This window comes from Rutilus rutilus (genome assembly GCF_951802725.1).
Source record: "Rutilus rutilus genome assembly, chromosome: 8".
Taxonomy (NCBI): domain Eukaryota; kingdom Metazoa; phylum Chordata; class Actinopteri; order Cypriniformes; family Leuciscidae; genus Rutilus; species Rutilus rutilus.
This window is the reverse complement of record NC_140222.1, coordinates 27,710,988-27,729,536: the sequence shown is the minus strand read 5'-3', so window position 1 is coordinate 27,729,536 and position 18,549 is coordinate 27,710,988. Positions and strand designations below refer to the sequence as shown.

General features: G+C 41.1%; 1 protein-coding gene across 1 annotated transcript; it reads right to left on the bottom strand.

Moving 5' to 3' along the window:
* Window positions 1-7,389: 7,389 nt before the first annotated feature.
* On the bottom strand, window positions 7,390-8,955 carry LOC311295768 (granzyme B(G,H)-like). Its single transcript, XM_084417273.1, has 5 exons — window positions 8,879-8,955; window positions 8,630-8,780; window positions 8,381-8,516; window positions 7,712-7,963; window positions 7,390-7,626 (listed from the first exon to the last, which is right to left on the bottom strand). The coding sequence occupies exons 1-5, from the start codon at window positions 8,940-8,942 to the stop codon at window positions 7,462-7,464; spliced, it is 768 nt and encodes a 255-aa protein (XP_084273399.1). The 5' UTR covers window positions 8,943-8,955; the 3' UTR covers window positions 7,390-7,461.
* Window positions 8,956-18,549: the final 9,594 nt, after the last annotated feature.

The window sequence follows — 18,549 nt, the reverse complement described above, 5'->3', positions numbered from 1 at the left end:
GTAATTGTTTTTGTTTGCTCTGGCCTGGCCTATCGGCAGTGGATCCTCCTAGTCTGTCATTGCAATGGCCACTATCATACTTGGACTATTGACCCCTCTGTGCACAATATTAATGTTAGCATAACCAAACTCAACACAGCATCAGTCGAAACATTTTACATTTACCTTGAAAAATAGAAAACAAAACAAAAGTAATATTTAAAAAAAAAACATTGAACAGAATGAGAGCTTAGGCTGCGTAATTTCAACAGCAGTGAATATTAGCCTAAGTGATTTACTTTCACTGATGTACAGTATTTGTGTACTTTGTCTGCCATTGTCCGTTTCTGTGTGTTACTACAATTTTCTCCGTTTTCCCTTTCTGATGAGGATACTATATTTCAGATTCCCATCTTACAAGCACCTGATGGCGTTTTGGAGCCTGATAGAGAGTGCAACATCCAAAATGATCAGGGTGACCAGCAGAGCCAAGAGAGCATCTTCCACCAGCACAGTCACTGAAAGCCCAGTCACCAGACCAACTGTAAGTGTGCCCTTCTCATGGTTTTATACACATGGTTATCTGTGTGGGATTTCATTTTTATGTGGGTGAATGTATGTATTTGTGTGTACTGGGGTGGAACGGTACACAGAAGTCACGGTTCGGTTCATACCTGGGTTCAGACATCACGGTTCGGTACGAGTTCAGTACAATGGAGGGAAAAACAAAACAAAAATGTAGAAGGCAATTTTTTTTTTATTGTGCATGTCTCAGGCTGTACCACCACAAGAAAATAAATGTCTTAAGCCTTGTATTTTTTAAATAAGTTTTATTAATAAAGTAAAGGCATAGAACCAGTTTATTTGTAGTGCATTGACAATAGTTTTATACAATTAGTTTATTCATTAAATTAATAAAAAGACAAAGACCTTGAGATATGTTAATGCAATATGATCAATGTCCAAAAGATGGCACCAACAGACTGTTTTAAAATGGGGTCGGATAAATATTTTTTGCTTTTAAACAGTGTCTGTGTGATTTTGGTTGGGTAACAGATGTAGGTTTGTTTGTACAGTTTGAAAAGAGTTTACAGTTTGACAAAAGCACAATGTTGTGGTTTATTGCATGTCTAACAGTAGTTCTGCATTACATTCATTAATTTGCACGCGAATTTTATTTATTTTTTGTACCGTGTATTCTCCGTGTATATTCATGCACCGAACCGTGACGCCCGTACCATTTCGGTTCAATACGAATACATGTACTGTTTCACCCCTAGTTTGTACATAGTATAAGCTACTGGATGTCTAAAATGTCCTTCAGGATGAATAAAGTATCTATCTATATATTTCTCCCCAACCCTTAGAAACTGCTGGCGATAGATGAGCTCTTCTTGTTCCTGACATACCTGTCCACTGGCTGCACACAGAGGGAACTGGCTCATCGCTTCAAAATACACAGGACAACAGTAAGTCGCATCATCGTCACCTGGGCCAACTTCCTCTACACTCTGCTGGGCTCAGTCTGTTTTTGGATGTCTCCTGCAGCTGTTAAGGACAATCTTCCACCAGAGTTCAGTGCATACAGTGACACACAAGTCATCCTTGACTGCACTGAACTACGGTGCCAGACACCATCTTCCCTGGTTCTACAAAGTGAAGTGTTTTCACACTACAAATCACATTGCACTTTTAAAGCCATGGTTGGTATGTCCCCTCATGGAGCTCTGACATTCATCTCGCCCCTCTTCGAGGGCTCCATGAGCGACAAGGAAATATTCCGTCAGTCTGGGATCAAAAACCTCCTTACCCCTGACACAGCAATTATGGTGGACAAAGGGTTCTTGGTGGACGACCTGGCCCCTGGGACTGTTTATCGCCCAGCCTTTGTCATCCAGAGGGCCCAAATGGCAGAGGCAGATGTGCTGGAAACACAGTCAATTGCTCGCTTGAGGGTACATGTAGAGAGGCTAATCAGAAGAGTGAAGGAAAACAAACTGTTTGAAAACCACAATCCCGCTTGCCATATCAGGGAGAATTAATCAAATTTTTACAGTCGCCTGTCTACTCTCTAATTTCCAAAATGGCCCTCTGGTCAAGACCTGGGCAAATGAGGTTTGAAATGTTGACCTTGTGTTGAATGGTGTGTGTGTGCATGTGCATTCTTAAAACAAATATGTTACTTATGTATATAAATGTTATTTATTATATGGACTCTGTTTGTCTAAACCAACATTGTAAAAAGTAAATCAGTCAAGTTTGCATGTTTGTTCAGATTGCATTGTTTATTAAGTTGATCAGTTACATGCATTTTCGCATATAAACATTGAAATAAAATTGGTCAACTTTGTCTCTGATGACCTTGAACACTTCTACGTCTCTGTATATTCTATCAATCAATGTGTCTTCCTCCGCCGACACAACAAAATCACACCACGTCATGCCACTTACCAACAGCTGCCCCTGAATTTGGTAGTAGTACGCATGTGATGTCTTCAGCTCCATTTTGCCTAAGGTCATTTTAACATAGGGACAGTCAACGTAGTTTTTAACATTTGGGCACTTAATTTCTAGAAGACCAAAAGGAGATGGTTCTGTCGGGTCAAAAACTAGTCCATCCGGAGATGCTCCCAGCCAAGGCGTGTCTGGGTGGATTATAAATCCACACGGATAGTGGTTGACCCTCTTTATTTGAGTGTACTCCCATATGGCATCAGCCTCCAACTCCAGTCCTCTTCTCATGGCCTTTGTCTGATATGTTCCCTTCAGGATCCTATCAGCCAGACTTTCCTCACATTTGTTGCTGACAAAGCAGATCTCCCTGAAACGGGAGGCAGTGAGTCTTGGTCTCCGCAACTGGTGCCATTCCTCGCAGGAGCTTTGGCTTCTTGTGGAACTTTCCAGTTTATTTGCCATGTCCCAAGTCACCTGTAGGCTCTGTGAGTGCCTGCACTCTGCCTCAGTGGTGTTAGACATGTAGATTGAGGGCTGTAAGTGGTAATCTTGCAAGGGTAGGGATGGACGAGGTGGGGCGACGTGGAAGGATAGATCTCTATGTGCTGCTGCTGGCTGTTGCTAGGCAATCGGGCTTCCGGCTTGCACCATCCCAAGGGCAGAGTTGACCAATGGAACCTCACAGCTGATGTTCATGCTACACACCATTGGCGACTCCGCTCTGGAGAAGTCGGCATATGTCTCAGTCACCTTAGGATGGAGTAGTGTATAGTTTAGCAATACAACTCAACATCAACTAAGCACAATTTTAGTTCTATGCACACAGTATCTTGCACATTTTGTACAGATCCACACAACATTACAAATGGTAAGACTGGTTAAATAAGAGGGTAAACTCACTCGAAGGACGGAAAGATCAGGTAGATCCCCACTGAGGCCTTTGTAAAGCGTGCTCCTGCGAAGTGAAGTGTAAAACATGTATAAGTGGAAATGCTCTATGGCTTATAGACCTGAAATCAAAATACCCATGTATTGTTACAATATTGCTTTTACCTTATACCCTCTGTTGTTGCTTTAGGACGGCTCTTCGGTTTAGCAGACAGCACAGCCATTTTGTCCACTGGGCCTGGTTTTATACCCTGTAGTGTTTGCAGGATATACTTTAAAAGCACATCTCCAGTAAAACAACATAACTACAAAACAGTAATTAGTTTTGGTTGACTTACCAAAGTCCTAGGTTTGTGCCACTGCTGTTCTCCCTCAGTACAGCTTAGCACAGGGGGGACTACAGGCACCTTCAGCTGCGAGTAGTGGGCTGACTGGTACAAAAGAGCAACACAGTGGTTGCACAGCGCAGCTCCAGCAATGCAAGAACATTTATGGTGAATCAGCTGCACAGGCTTGCTGTCTTTAAGCACCACCTGCAATGTCAGAATGTCATAGTAAGTCACAAAAGAGCAACACAGTGGTTGCACAGCGCAGCTCCAGCAATGCAAGAACATTTATGGTGAATCAGCTGCACAGGCTTGCTGTCTTTAAGCACCACCTGCAATGTCAGAATGTCATAGTAAGTCACAATTTATCATAGCCTGGTCAGTATCCTCATTGCTTACAGATTCTTTTAAGATACAGTCTTGCATTGTGACTCATTTCTTTAGACCAGCAGATCACTCCTGATGTTGAATCCTCTGTCTAACATTTTGAAGTTAGGAGATAAGACAATATTCTAAGCTATGTGTTGGATTAATGTGCTGAATATTATGCCATATAATTTTCCACTTTTATTTCAGTAGTAGTACCTTTCACTCCAGACTGTAGCTTAATTGAAGAATCAAAACAATGAACAAGAAAACCTCATCCAGTGGGGACCAGCTAGGTAAACTTACCTTTTAACCTGCTTGCTCTTACATTAGTCACTATTTTCTAGTCACCATCGTCAATTCACTAAACTTTACTCTAGCTGATTCCCCACCTGCTAACATAATAACTAATGCAAGCAAAAACCCAGTGGGGACAAGCAATGCACAGTAAACATGTAGCATCTAGCTGCTAAGGTACAGTAAACATGTAGCACTATAGTAAACATTGCTAATCCCCAGGAACATCAAAAACGCTGGGTTATTTGGCTAAGCAAACTCTTCTTATCTCATCTTCTTACATTATCTTATCTTCTTACATTATCTTATCTTATCTTCGTATCTTATCTTATCTTATCTTATCCATAACTAGCATCACCATACACTCAAGCTGTGAGGTTTCTCTTTTTTCGTCAGCGACCTGTAGCACATTGCCCTGACGACCACCTCTCCTGAATCCTGATCTTTTGTGGAAACTGACGGAAGGAGGAGTATATAATTTGTGTTGAATAACAACATTAGTATTTGATAACAAGCAAACATTTATATTCATTTATATTAAACATTTATATACATTTATAGTCACAAACACTAGCTGGTACGTTTACTAGGTAGCGTTAGGCAAGCGCTAGAAGTTATCAGATACTTACCCTCATAGTTGTGAATGTACGAAGAAATGTACATTTTAAATCCCTTGTCCCTCTTTCTTGTCGGGGTGCGGGACAGGGCACCGACGATCCTGTGGATGTCGCTGACGCTCACTGCCGGTAAATCCGAAAGACACCGGGAAAAGGAAGAACTGCTAGCGGCGGATGCCATTTCTGTGGTAAAATTCTAGTGAAATCGACAGGCTCATAACCGGAAACTGATATGCCAACTCTGACTGAAATCGAACGTTGGCTCCGCCCATTGTGCACATAGCCTATTGGGTTGAGATCTGGTGACTGTGGGGGCCATTTTAGTACAGTGAACTCATTGTCATGTTCAAGAAACTAATTTGAAATGATTCAAGCTTTGTGACATGGTGCATTATCCTGCTGGAAGTAGCCATCAGAGGATGGGTACATGGTGGTCATAAAGGGATGGACATGGTCAGAAACAATGCTCAGGTAGGCCGTGGCATTTAAACGATGCCCAATTGGCACTTAGGGGCCTAAAGTGTGCCAAGAAAACATCCCCCACACCATTACACCACCACCACCAGCCTGCACAGTGGTAACAAGGCATGATGGATCCATGTTCTCATTCTGTTTATGCCAAATTCTGACTCTACCATCTGAATGTCTCAACAGAAATCGAGACTCAGACCAGGCAACATTTTTCCAGTCTTCAACTGTCCAATTTTGGTGAGCTCGTGCAAATTGTAGCCTCTTTTTCCTATTTGTAGTGGAGATGAGTGGTACCCGGTGGGGTCTTCTGCTGTTGTAGCCCATCCGCCTCAAGGTTGTGCATGTTGTGGCTTCACAAATGCTTTGCTGCATACCTCGGTTGTAACGAGTGGTTATTTCAGTCAAAGTTGCTCTTCTATCAGCTTGAATCAGTCGGCCCATTCTCCTCTGACCTCTAGCATCAACAAGGCATTTTCGCCCACAGGACTGCCGCATACTGGATGTTTTTCCCTTTTCACACCATTTTTTGTAAACCCTAGAAATGGTTGTGCGTGAAAATCCCAGTAACTGAGCAGATTGTGAAATACTCAGACTGGCCCGTCTGGCACCAACAAACATGCCACGCTCAAAATAGCTTAAATCACCTTTCTTTCCCATTCTGACATTCAGTTTGGAGTTCAGGAGATTGTCTTGACCAGGACCACACCCCTAAATGCATTGAAGCAACTGCCATGTGATTGGTTGATTAGATAATTGCATTAATGAGAAATTGAACAGGTGTTACTAATAATCCTTTAGGTGAGTGTATATACACTGTATATATATATATATATATACACACACACACACACACACAGTCACCAGCCACTATATTAGGCACACCTGTTCAACTGCCTATTAACGCAAATATCTAATAATCAATCAGTCTATCACACATGGCAGCGACTCAATGCCTTTAGGCATGTTCAAGACGATCTGCTGAAGATGGGTATCAGGATGAAGAAGAAAGGTGATATTGGGGGTATGTGAAAAAAAAAAGTTGTGATTGTCAAAACATTTGGTAACTAAACAGAATTGTATTAAGTTTAGTGACAACATGTTACAATATTTAGCTACATGGTACAATGACTGGTAGGCTACTGTTTTTATTATTGCTTTATTATTGCTTGTCAATATCGATTCATTTGGATAATTATTAGTTACAGTAGATACATGTTTATTTTTCTCAAGAAAAATATATATCTCACTAATGCTGAAAACATACAAAGAGCCCTGTCAGCTGGTATTATTAAAGGTTAAAAATAACAACTCAAATTAAATATTATTATACAACTTCATGCAGCGCTGCGCACACCAAATGGTGTGTGATATACAAATAACGTGATTCTTGAAGCCATAAGCCAAACTGTCTGTGCAGCAAATGTTTTAATTTGATGTGAGATTTACTTTGGCAGCGTGAGAGCGTGAGACAGAGCCTAAAAGTGTATGGCAACCCTGTATAAAATATGCTATGCTGTAAAATATGATACTCGTCAGTTGTTTGGAGTACTTTACAAAAGTTTAGAGGTTTAAGAGTTTTAAATGAATCTGTAAGCAGTAATTCATGTATGAAGTAAAAAAATAAACTAGTATTATAGTAAAAATTAAGTAAAATTTTTTTAAAAATCAATACCCATTATGCTCCGTTATATAAACAACCCAGTTTGCTGGGTACATTTTTTTATTTATTTATTTTTACTCAAATCCTGGAGACCTTTCCAGGACTGTTTTAATTCAACTTAATTTAATTTAGACTAAACTAATTGTTTTACTTATAAAATATTTTATTTTCTTTTTTTATTTCAGTTTTCCCCCTTCAAGTAGATATGAGCCGTACTTGCATGACTGAAAATTGAGGGTGTTGCCATGATGGCCACCAAGTGAACTGCTAAATGATTTTAAAGCGTGCAATTATTTATGGTTGTGACAATGAGAACACTTTGACTATAATTGATGCTTGCCATGCATGTGATTGAAAAAAGGTTTATTTAAGAATTCAAGAAAAACATTTCTTTCTTTTTAGTTTACATGAATTCACTTAATTTTTCCATTTTGTTGATCCATTGACGATATGCTGAAATCTTAGTATACACATTAGGACGTTCAGGTGAATTGCAGAGATATCTATATCCGAAAGATGTGACACCAACTGCAGTTTTTCCACAAACCAAAGGACCTCCTGAATCCCCCTGTTAAGAAACACAGATCAACACGTCACTAGTGAAACCAGTCTGTACATTACCATAAAGTCTGTGATTCATCTTTTGTACATACCTTGCAGGATCCACCACTGCCATATGCACAGATCATCTGTGAGGAAATGAACTCAGATCCCCATCTGCGCTGACAGTATGCCTGATTTTTTGTAGTTGTGAATGCCTCCATTAGACGATCACTCTGTTGGCCATTAGTCCACAGTCTTCCCCAGCCGGCAACACTACAGCGAGTACCTGGTTTCACGTCTTTTCCTTTCTTCGGTAATGATATCAGTCTAACTTTGTTGTTTAGTTTGACTTTTTTCTCTAGCTGTAATTCAAAAATACAACATTTTTTTTATAAAAAATCTTTTATAAGACTGAAGTTCAGTTGATTATACTTTTTTTTTTTTTTTTTTGAGGATTGTACAGAAGCCCTAAAGTTGATTTTATTTTTAAATGCCTCTTTATTATTGTGTTTTCTGCTTATAATAGTCACAAAACAAATGCATCAATGATATTCCAGTTTTTTTGCCCATTTCTTTTTTGTTGCTACACAGAGCAATATATAAATAATGTAGGAAATAGACCTAAAGAGGCACTTGGCCATTTACATATAATGATTTAAATCCCTTCAGTATTTTTTTTAAGGCAAGAAATTGTAATAGACAATCAAACATAGTGGTTTGTGCTACTGTTTCCTGATCAGATTTTCTTTTGAACAACTAAAAATATAACAGGTTGTTACCCTCAAAAGCATGATGTCATTCTGAAGAGTACTGGGTATATAATCTGGATGCGGGATGTAGGACTTCACTCTAATGACATACGAACACTTGCTGTACCTTAAGTCATGAGCACCAACCACAACCCGAATCTCATAGCTGTATAAAGAGCATATTGGAAATGTGTATTTATGTCATATGATACACTGTATGGTTGCACTGTAGTTGTTGTCAATACTCAATATTGCAGGTCATACTAAACAAGCTTTTACCTGCCATAGCAATGTGCAGCAGTCAAGACAAGCTTATCAGAAATGAGGAATCCACCACAGATATGTTGACGGTTCACCTGGAGAGAAACCATGTATGGTCTGGAGTGGGGTTTGGCTTCCCTGCCGTTCACTATACTCACATTCACATGAGCTGAGAGAGAGAGAGAGCTGTTAGTCAACTTATTCAGCACATACGAATCAAACATTCTTAAAAATCATCATAATTTACTGTAATATAATCAATCTCACCAGTGAAGGTCAGGTGTGGCAGCAGAGAGGCGAGCAGGAGCAGAGAGATGATGATGATGGTCATGATGAAGAAGATGATCAGTGAGTTCTCACTGGCTTAACATGGTATAAATATACTTCAAATATGGGTGGTGACATTAAGCGGCACGTTACTCCACCTCCTTTAAAAAAAAAAAAGTGTAGTATGAGCAACACATTAGAAAGTACTGTTCTTGTTAATCCTTGCGGTCTCGTATTGAAGCCACCGATGGTTTGAATTATTAGATTTAAGTTTTAAAAAGCTGAATTTACTATACCATTTTTGTTTGATTTTATCCCAAATATTGACCAAAAGTTGGCGTTTTCAGTCTTTGCCCATTTGCATGACTGGAAATTGAGGGTGTAACCAAGATGGCCCTGAGTGAATTAATGTGAAATTACTTTTGTGCTCCCCATGTAATATTGCAATTATATATGGTCGTGACCATGAGGACACTTAGCAATATTATTTAACATATTGATCAATATTCAGTTCAGTTAGTCTCACCAGTGAAGGTCAGGTGTGGCAGCAGAGAGGCCAACAGGAGCAGAGAGATGATGATGATGGATCAGTGAGCTGTCATGACAAAACACTCGCTGTGTCCGAATATGCCTACTTCCATAATATGTAGCAGGCGAAAAGCAGTATGCAACAAAGTAGTATGTCTGAATTCAAATATGTAAATATATATATATATATATACACACAGTCACCAGCCACTATATTAGGTACACCTTTTCAACTGCCTATTAACGCAAATATCTAATAATCAGTCTATCACACATGGCAGCGACATTTAGGCATGGTCAAGACGATCTGCTGAAGTTGGGCATCAGGATGAAGAAGAAAGGTGATATTGGGGGTATGTGGAAAAAAAAAGTTGTGATTGTCAAAACATTTGGTAACTAAACAGAATTTGATTAAGTTTAGTGACATGTTACAATGTTTAGCTACATGGTACAATGACTGGTAGGCTACTGTTTTTATTATTGCTTGGCATCTTTATTCAATATCGATTCATTTGGATAATTACAGTAGATACATGTTAATTTTTCTCAAGAAAAAAATATATCTCACTAATGCTGAAAACATACAGAGAGCCCTGTCAGCTGGTATTATTAAAGGTTAAAAATAACAACTCAAATTAAATATAATGCGTTTTTTATTATAATAACAACTTTATAATATTTTAATGATGTAAGTAAACATATAATATGTAATATAGTGGACATCTTTAGCAAAACACTCCTCTCTATAGCTAATTCTTCTAGCCTATAGCCTATATGGTCATTAAATGGCTTTCCTGAGATAAATGTAACGTTATATGACATTGTTCTCCAGTTGTTTTATTGACCTCACGGTTGAAAATCACTGATTAATCCGAGGCATATACATTTTGGTAAGTTGTACTATCTTTCAACATACCTATTGTTCATTCGGGTTTATTTACTTAATAATACCAGTCCAGTGGTATCACTTCAGTTGTGTGGGGCTTGTGGACAGACCCTCCGCTGACACGCCATGGTTTTGCCCTTCTTCTGCTGAATAGTGTTTTTTGTTTGTATGTTTTTTGTTCTTTTGCACTAATAACAGTATTATTATTATTATTATTATTATTATTATTATTATTATTATTACTTATGTTGTCCATGTTTACATGCTGGAAATATTTATACTTTGAATGCACACGTTCTTTTGCTCTGTTTTTGTGTTCTTTTGCACTGTTAACTTTTCCAAGAGATTAGATCCCGCGAGATACTGTGATATCGAGGGGAGGGGCTCTGTACCATGATGACAACTCCTCACTCTCAATAGCACTTTACAGCAGCCACCAGGTGTCCAAAGTGCTTCACATCAAGTACAGATAAACAAACACCACATTTAACAAAAAACAGAGTAAAAAGAAAACAAAAACCTAAAGCAAAAACAATAAGCTATGGTTACTTAAAATCATCAGAAAAAAATAGTAAAATTGTTGCACCACTACTGTGTATTAAAAGCCATTTTAAACAAATACGTTTTAAGTTTTGTTTTAAAAAGTATGAGATCTGTTCCAGTATGAATGTCCGGGGGGAGCTTGTTCCAAAGTTTAGGGCCAGCAACAGCGAAGGCCCTATATCGCTCCACTGTTTATACCTCGACTTCGGGACCTGTAAAGTTTGTTGATCAGAAGACCGCAACCGCCGATTTTGTCCACCCAGAGTTAAGAGCTCAGACAGGTATTCAGGAGCTAGCCCATTTACAGCTTTAAAAACAAACAATAAAATCTTAAAATCAATCCTAAAACGCACCGGAGGCCAGTGTTAAGTAGCTAAAACTGGAGTGATGTGTGCGCTTCTAGGTGTACTTGTTAAAAAACGAGCAGCAGCATTTTGTACAAGTTGAAGACAAGAAAGAGATGTTAGACCCACATAAAGAGCATTGCAATAATCAAGCCTTGAACTAATAAAGCAATGTAAAGCCCTTTCCAAGTCGTGTCTTTTGAGAAAAGGCTTAACTTTAGCCAAAAGACGCAGTTGGAAAAAGCTCATTTTGACCACATTGCCACAAAGTCAAGGCTCCCAAACTTAAAGCTGGATTAATTAACATGCATTTTGTATTGAAGATATTGCATTCAGTTTTATCTTCGTTCAACTTAAGGAAGTTCTGAGAAAGCCACAGCTTAATGTGATCAATGCAATTATGCAAACGGTTTAATGCAATACTGTCATTTGATTTCATAGGCAGATAAATTTGTAAATCATCTGCATAGCAATGAAATGACAGATTATGCTTGTTTATTATAGCCCCTAGTGGCAACATATAAAACAGGGTGGGGCCAAGAATTGAACCCTGGGGCATACCACAATAGAGAGGAGCAGATGAGGAGGAGAAATCACCTATTGTGACAGAGAAACTCCTATTTGTCTAATAGGAGCTAAACCATTTAAGTGCGGATCCTTGAATACCTACACAATGCTCAAGGCGTGCGAGAAGGACCGAATGGTCCACTGTATCAAATGCTGCTGCCAAATCAAGGAGCACTAATACACTAATAATATATATGGGCGCCTTGCAAACATGACATTCACCTTATCGTCTGAAGGGACTGTTAGGCAGCCACCCGAGGCCTGGCGAAAAGACACAGTGTTTCATTCCCTGTTCTCAGGCAACAGAGGTTACAGTCGTAGCCTAGACATTCCCTTTCGAAAGGGAACTCGCACTGCGTCGATTAACGCTTTGGGGAACAATATACCAACGCCACCATGCTAAGGGGAGTGCATGCCCACTGGCAGTGACAACTGTCAGAACCAGCAAAATTCACACCAACAAAGGTCACACTGGGCTGTCAGTGACAGCATTCCCTACAGTCATAGCCCAAGCTATACGCTTCACAGGAAAACCTCCATAAACTTTGTTTAATGAAAGGCCTGACCTGGTGTCACTTACATGGGACACTTCAGTTTGGCCAACTCTCCTGTCTGTCCAAAGACAGAGCCTCTGGACACTTGCCTTAGGTAAGGCATCCAACCTGAGAGACTGAGAAGCTGACAGTGAACCACTCAGCCTGGATCTCAAAGACGGGGTATCCTGGAGAGCATGACTCAGCATAGCATTTACAACCCTTGCTAGCGAGGGGAGTTTCTCTGCTCGATCCACGGATCTACTCAGTGCTTATGTTTCAAGCACAGATGAGGCCTGAAAAAAGGCCTAAGGGCTGATTTCACTGGGAGGCCTCACGAGAGGCCTACGACCATCTGACCAGACTTCAGGAGGCCAAGTACTCATAGTGACCCTCAGTGAGGGGAGCACATGGCCTGGTCAAGATTATCAAGATATGCACACGAGTTAACTGTAATCTGTGCAAACATTAAACTTTGCTTAAATGAAACTTTAAGTGTTCTGTTTGCAAAAAAAAAAAAAGCAAAATTGAAAACGATATTAAATTAAAACTAATTTAAAAATGCAAAACTATTATAACCTTGGGCGTGAGAGCGTGTGAAAAGTGTCAATTGCGTGAGTCTCACGCTCAATGCGTGAGAGTTGGTAACCCTGGAAGTTTCCACTCTGAATGATGCAAAAAAGCTTGCTGATTGAAAGCCACCAAACACATGTTCCTCTTTCCTCTGACCTGGAGTCAGAATTATAATAAATTGAAGAAAAGTTTTACTGAAGATAGTTTGCAGTTTCATCAGCTTCAAGACTCACACAGGAGTTTGTAGGCTGCCCCGCTTACAGTTACAAAGATCACAGCAGTTATACTCTTCACCAAGGTCTAAGGATTACACCCCTCTCAAGGCGATCGGCGAGCTCCATCTTGGAACCCCCTTGACGCACATCGCCGCTCTGCCTCAGCATGAGCGGGACCTGAGCCACGAGGTCCAGACGCTGAACCCTCTTCTCTCTAGAAGAGGGCCAGACGGGAGCGGAGTGTTCTTAGAGAAAAAGGCTCACAATTTGCACAGACAGATCCCTCGAGAACTGCCTTGTGACTCACAGTTTGTGTGTGTCACCCAGCGTCGAGTATCTTGGGCACGAGTCTGCACACTTCTGAAAGCACTCAGCCCTCTCAGTGCATTTCATAACTTTACCTTTGATTTTCAAAGAGCTTACAGACAGAACAGTCGCTGAAGACAAAAAAGGTGAATGTCATGTTTGCAAGGCGCCCTCAGTTACTTCCAGGTCGTACGTTAATGATTCATGGGCTGTCACCGGTCAATAGGATTGTCGGGATTTGATAGCAATTTCAGACACCTGTCACGCCTGAGGCACTCCCCCAAAGCGTCAATCGACGCAGTGCGAGTTCCCTTTCGAAAGGGAACTGAAACTAAGACTACAACTTTCGGTCAAAAAACATTTTCGTAAACTGAAATAAAATTTAACAGGTTGAATGGTTCTTTTATTATCTTTGTTTTTACAAAATATTTACTGCTAATAATTTTATGATCCATGTGCAGACATTTCCCCAAAGTGTAGGGAAAACCAGGACAACACACTCACACACACATATACACAGACAGACAGACAGACAGACACACACGTCTGGTTTAATATCCTTGTGGAGACTCTCCATAGACACAATGGTTTTTATACTGTACAAATTGTATATTCTGTCTCCTTACACTAACCCGACCCCTAAACCTACCCATCAAACAAAACTTTCTGCATTTTTGCATTTTGAAAAAAAAAATAAAAATAAAAATAATAATAATAATAATACTTCTGTATGATTTATAAGCTTGTGTACCCATGAGGACCTCAATTTAGGTCCCCACAGTGACACGAGTCCCCATGAGTCAGTCTGCATTCAGGTTTAAGTCCCCACCGGGATATAAACATATGTACACACACACACACACACACACACACACACACACACACACACACACACACACACACACTGCATAGATACTTCATTATTTAATCACACTGGCTTCACAGCAGGTTGTGTTGGCAGGTCTGTAGTCAGATGAATTTAAATGTTTTTTGTTTTTGTTTTTGATGTACCAGTTGTCACACAGCTATATTGTACAGCTGGAAAAACTAAACTAGGCATGTTTAAAGATTTCATCTTTAATATAAATTAGTTTGTCTGATTCTTTCATAGTTTTTACTTTGTTGCATTATTTTATTTTTATTGTCAAGATGTCTGCACACGAGTAAACTGTAATCTGTGCAAACATTAAACTTTGCTTAAATTAAACGTCTTGCTTTGGTTTACACCTGAAGTGTTCTGTTTGCAAAATAAAAAATTGAAAACAATATTAAAATTAAAACTAATTTAAAAATGCGAAACTATAATAACCTTGGGCGTGAGAGCGTGTGAAAGGTGTCAATTGCGTGAGTCCCATGCTCAATTCGTGATAGTTGGTAACCCTGGAAGTTCCCTTTCGAAAGGGAACTCTACACTATGACGCTATGGGGAACGCCTCAGGCGTGACAGGTGTCTGAAATCAAATATCAACTCACGTCAATCATGTTGACCGGCGACAGCCCGTGAATCGTCAGCTTGATTGATTAACGCGCGACCTGGATGTATAAAGGGGAGCCTTGCACACATGACAACATCTTTTCGTCTTCAGGGACTGTTTGTCTGTTTTCAGAATATCGCAAGTGAAGCGCGGGAGGCTCTCGAGAGAGCCTCTTGTGCAAACTGTGAGCGTTTTTTAAAGATGCTCCGCTCTCGTCGGACCCTTTTCTCGAGGGAGGAGGGTTCAGCATCTGAGCCCTGTGGCGATCTGTGAAACAATACTGTTTGGACTATGTCTCCTGTTTTAGAGTCTGGGGCAAAATGGTTTGGGTAAGAAAGTAAATCTAGAGATTTTTTCGATGGTCAGGTAGAAGGTCTTAACAGGCCTCCTTGACCAGACAGTCCCCATTTTGCAACCGGACAGCGCTTGGAATGTGGTTATCAGGTTATAGGCCTCACTAGGCCTTTCTGAATATAGCTTCCACATACTATGGTTGAATGAGCTCCCACATACTGTGGCTATCAGGTCATAGGCCTCACTAGGCCTTCCTGAGTATGAGCTCTCACATACTGTGGTTTAATATGAGCTCCCACATACTGTGTTCACCAGGTGCTGCGGTTGCCAGGTTACAGGCCTCACCAGGCCTTCCTGGTTATGACATTAATTTAGCATTGACAAGTTCTCATAGCTTATAATAAGCTAGCTTTTAACAGTATGTGTAGTAGGCTTCCTCTCCATATGAGGGTCGTATTGCTGAGGCCTCCATATACTTATTGAGCCTAGGCGGGCTAGTTATTGCCAATATATGTGCTAGGCTTCCTCTCCCTGTGAGAGTTGTACTGCTGAGGCCTCCATATACATACTGCATGTTTCAGGCTTCCTCTACTTTCAGAGTCATCCTGCAGAGGCCTTCATGCAAATGGCAAGCTAGCTTTTGTCAGTATATGTTGTAGGCTTCCTCTCCATATGAGAGTCTTACTGCTGAGGCCTCCATATACATACTGCATGTTTCAGGCTTCCTCTACTTTCGGAGTCATCCTGCAGAGGCCTTCGTGCAAATAGCTAGCTAGCTATTGTCCGTATATGTTGTAGGCTTCCTCTCCATATGAGAGTCGTACTGCTGAGGCTTCCATATACATATTGCATGTTTCAGGCTTCCTCTACTTTCAGAGTCATCCTGCAGAGGCCTTCATGCAAATAGCAAGCTAGTTTTGTGTTAGTATATGTAGTAGGCTTCCTCTCCATATGAGGGTTGTATTGTTGAGGCCTCCATATACTTATTGTATTGCTGATATATGTGCTAGGCTTCCTCTCCATATGAGAGTCGTACTGCTGAGGCCTCCATATACATACTACATGTTTCAGGCCTCTACTTTCAGAGTCATCCTGCAGAGGCCTTCCTGCAAATAGCAAGCTAGCTTTTGTCAGTATACGTTGTAGGCTTCCTCTCCATATGAGAGTCGTACTGCTGAGGCCTCCATATACATATTGCATGTTTCAGGCTTCCTCTACTTTCAGAGTCATCCTGCAGAGGCCTTCATGCAAATAGCAAGCTAGTGTTGTGTTAGTGTATGTAGTAGGCTTCCTCTCCATATGAGGGTCGTATTGTTGTGAGCTTCCACATACTGTGGGCTTTTCTAAGAATTTACTGTGGTCGCCAGGTTACAGGCCTCATCAGGCCTTCTTGGATTCAGAATGGCTAAGTACATGCACTTTCTTTCATGTACTTTCTATAATCCATAGTTATGGTAAGGGTTGTGCGCTGTACGCTTAATTCCCTTTCTTACGTGGCCCAGACTTCGGTTCTAGGGCCTTTCTGAAAGTAAGCACAGGTTGTGGTCCCCAGGTTACAGGCCTCACCGGCCTTCCTGATATGAGCTCCCACATGCTGTGGTCGCCAGGTTAGAGGCCTCACCGGCCTTCCTGAAGGTAAGCTCCCACATATTGTGGTTGAATACAAGCTCCCCCATGTTGTGGTCGCCAGGTTAGAGGTCCTACCAGGCCTTCCTGGAGGTAAGCTCCCTTTAGGCCCTCACAGGCCTCCTCAGTGTTTGGAAACACAAACACTGGGTAGATCCATGGATCGAGTAGAGAAACTCCCCTCGCTGGCAAGGGTTGTAAAGCACTATGCTGAGTCATACTCTCCAGGATGTCCCGTCTCTGAGATCCGGGCTGAGTGGTTCACTGCCTGCTTCGCAGTCCCTCGGGTTGGATGCCTTCCTAAGGCAAGTGTCCAGAGGCTCTGTCTTCGGACAGACAGGAAGTGGCCAGACTATAGTGTCTTATGTAGTGACAACAGGTCAGGCCTGCCTAGTGGCATTTCAGGTGGCACGTTCCCCTGAATAGTGACTGGCTGGGGTTCCCTCGGGTCCCCTAGCCACATTCCCTAGAAGGGGACCCTTTCTAGTTTTTGAATTGTGGTCCTAGGCCTTTGAGCTGGCCCAGGTAGACCTTCCTTTAAATCTGTGGAGGTTTTTCTGTGGTATCCTTTAGCTTGGGCTATGACCGTAGGGAATGCTGTCACTGACAGCCCAGTGTGACCTGAGGGCATGCACTCCCCTTAGCATGGTGGCGTTGGTATATCGTTCCCCATAGCGTCATTCTGACGTAGTGTAGAGTTCCCTTTCGAAAGGGAACGTCTCAGGTTACGACTGTAACCTATGTTCCCTGAGAACAGGGAACGAGACACTACGTCTTCCTGCCATGCCTCGGGGCCTGCCTGCAACAGTCCCTTCAGACGATAGGATGTTGTCATGTGTGCAAGGCTCCCCTTTATACATCCAGGTCGCGCGTTAATCAATCAAGCTGACGATTCACGGGCTGTCGCCGGTCAACATGATTGACGTGAGTTGATATTTGATTTCAGACACCTGTCACGCCTGAGGCGTTCCCCATAGCATCATTCTGACGTAGTGTCTCGTTCCCTGTTCTCAGGGAACATAGGTTACAGTCGTAACCTGAGACGTTTCCACTCTGAATGATATAAAAAGCTTGCTGGTTGAAGCCACCAAACACATGTTCCTCTTTCTCTTGAATGTAGGCTCAACCCAAGTCATATAATCAATGCAAGAAAAAGAGTTTAGGGAATTGCAGTAGTTTATTTGAACTATGATAAAATGTTGATGCTACATGCTAAAATATTTTTTGTGTTCTAGCATATTCAGGTCAAATGTGTAAATGCTTTGTTCCTTCTATCTGGTCTTACTGAAAGTCTTTATCGGTATGAGAGCGTTTTTTTCTGAAATTTTGCTGCCATTTCTAGTGTTAGGGGGTAACAGTTCAGGACCTAAGGACCAGATGTTTGAAAGAAGACCCGGAGTCAGAATTATAATAAACTGAAGAAATGTTTTACTGAAGATAGTTAGCAATTTCATCAGCAGAAGTCAGCTTCAAGACTCACACCGGAGTTTGTAGGCCGCCCCGCTTACAGTTACAAAGATTACAGCAGTTATACCATTCACCAAGGTCTAAGCTACATCATTGCTTACAGGCTGAATGATTCTCATTGGCTAATAAATAGATAAACCTAGTAATTTTCCACACATATACAGATAAATGGAAGCATATCTCCATCGATTATGCAGCTGACACTCAGACCCTGAAGTTAGGCACGTCGTGACCTTCCTGGTCTCAGATTTGGGTTGCTGGGCGCCAGCATGTCCAGAACAACAACTCAGTCAATCTCCAATAATGCCAGTTGT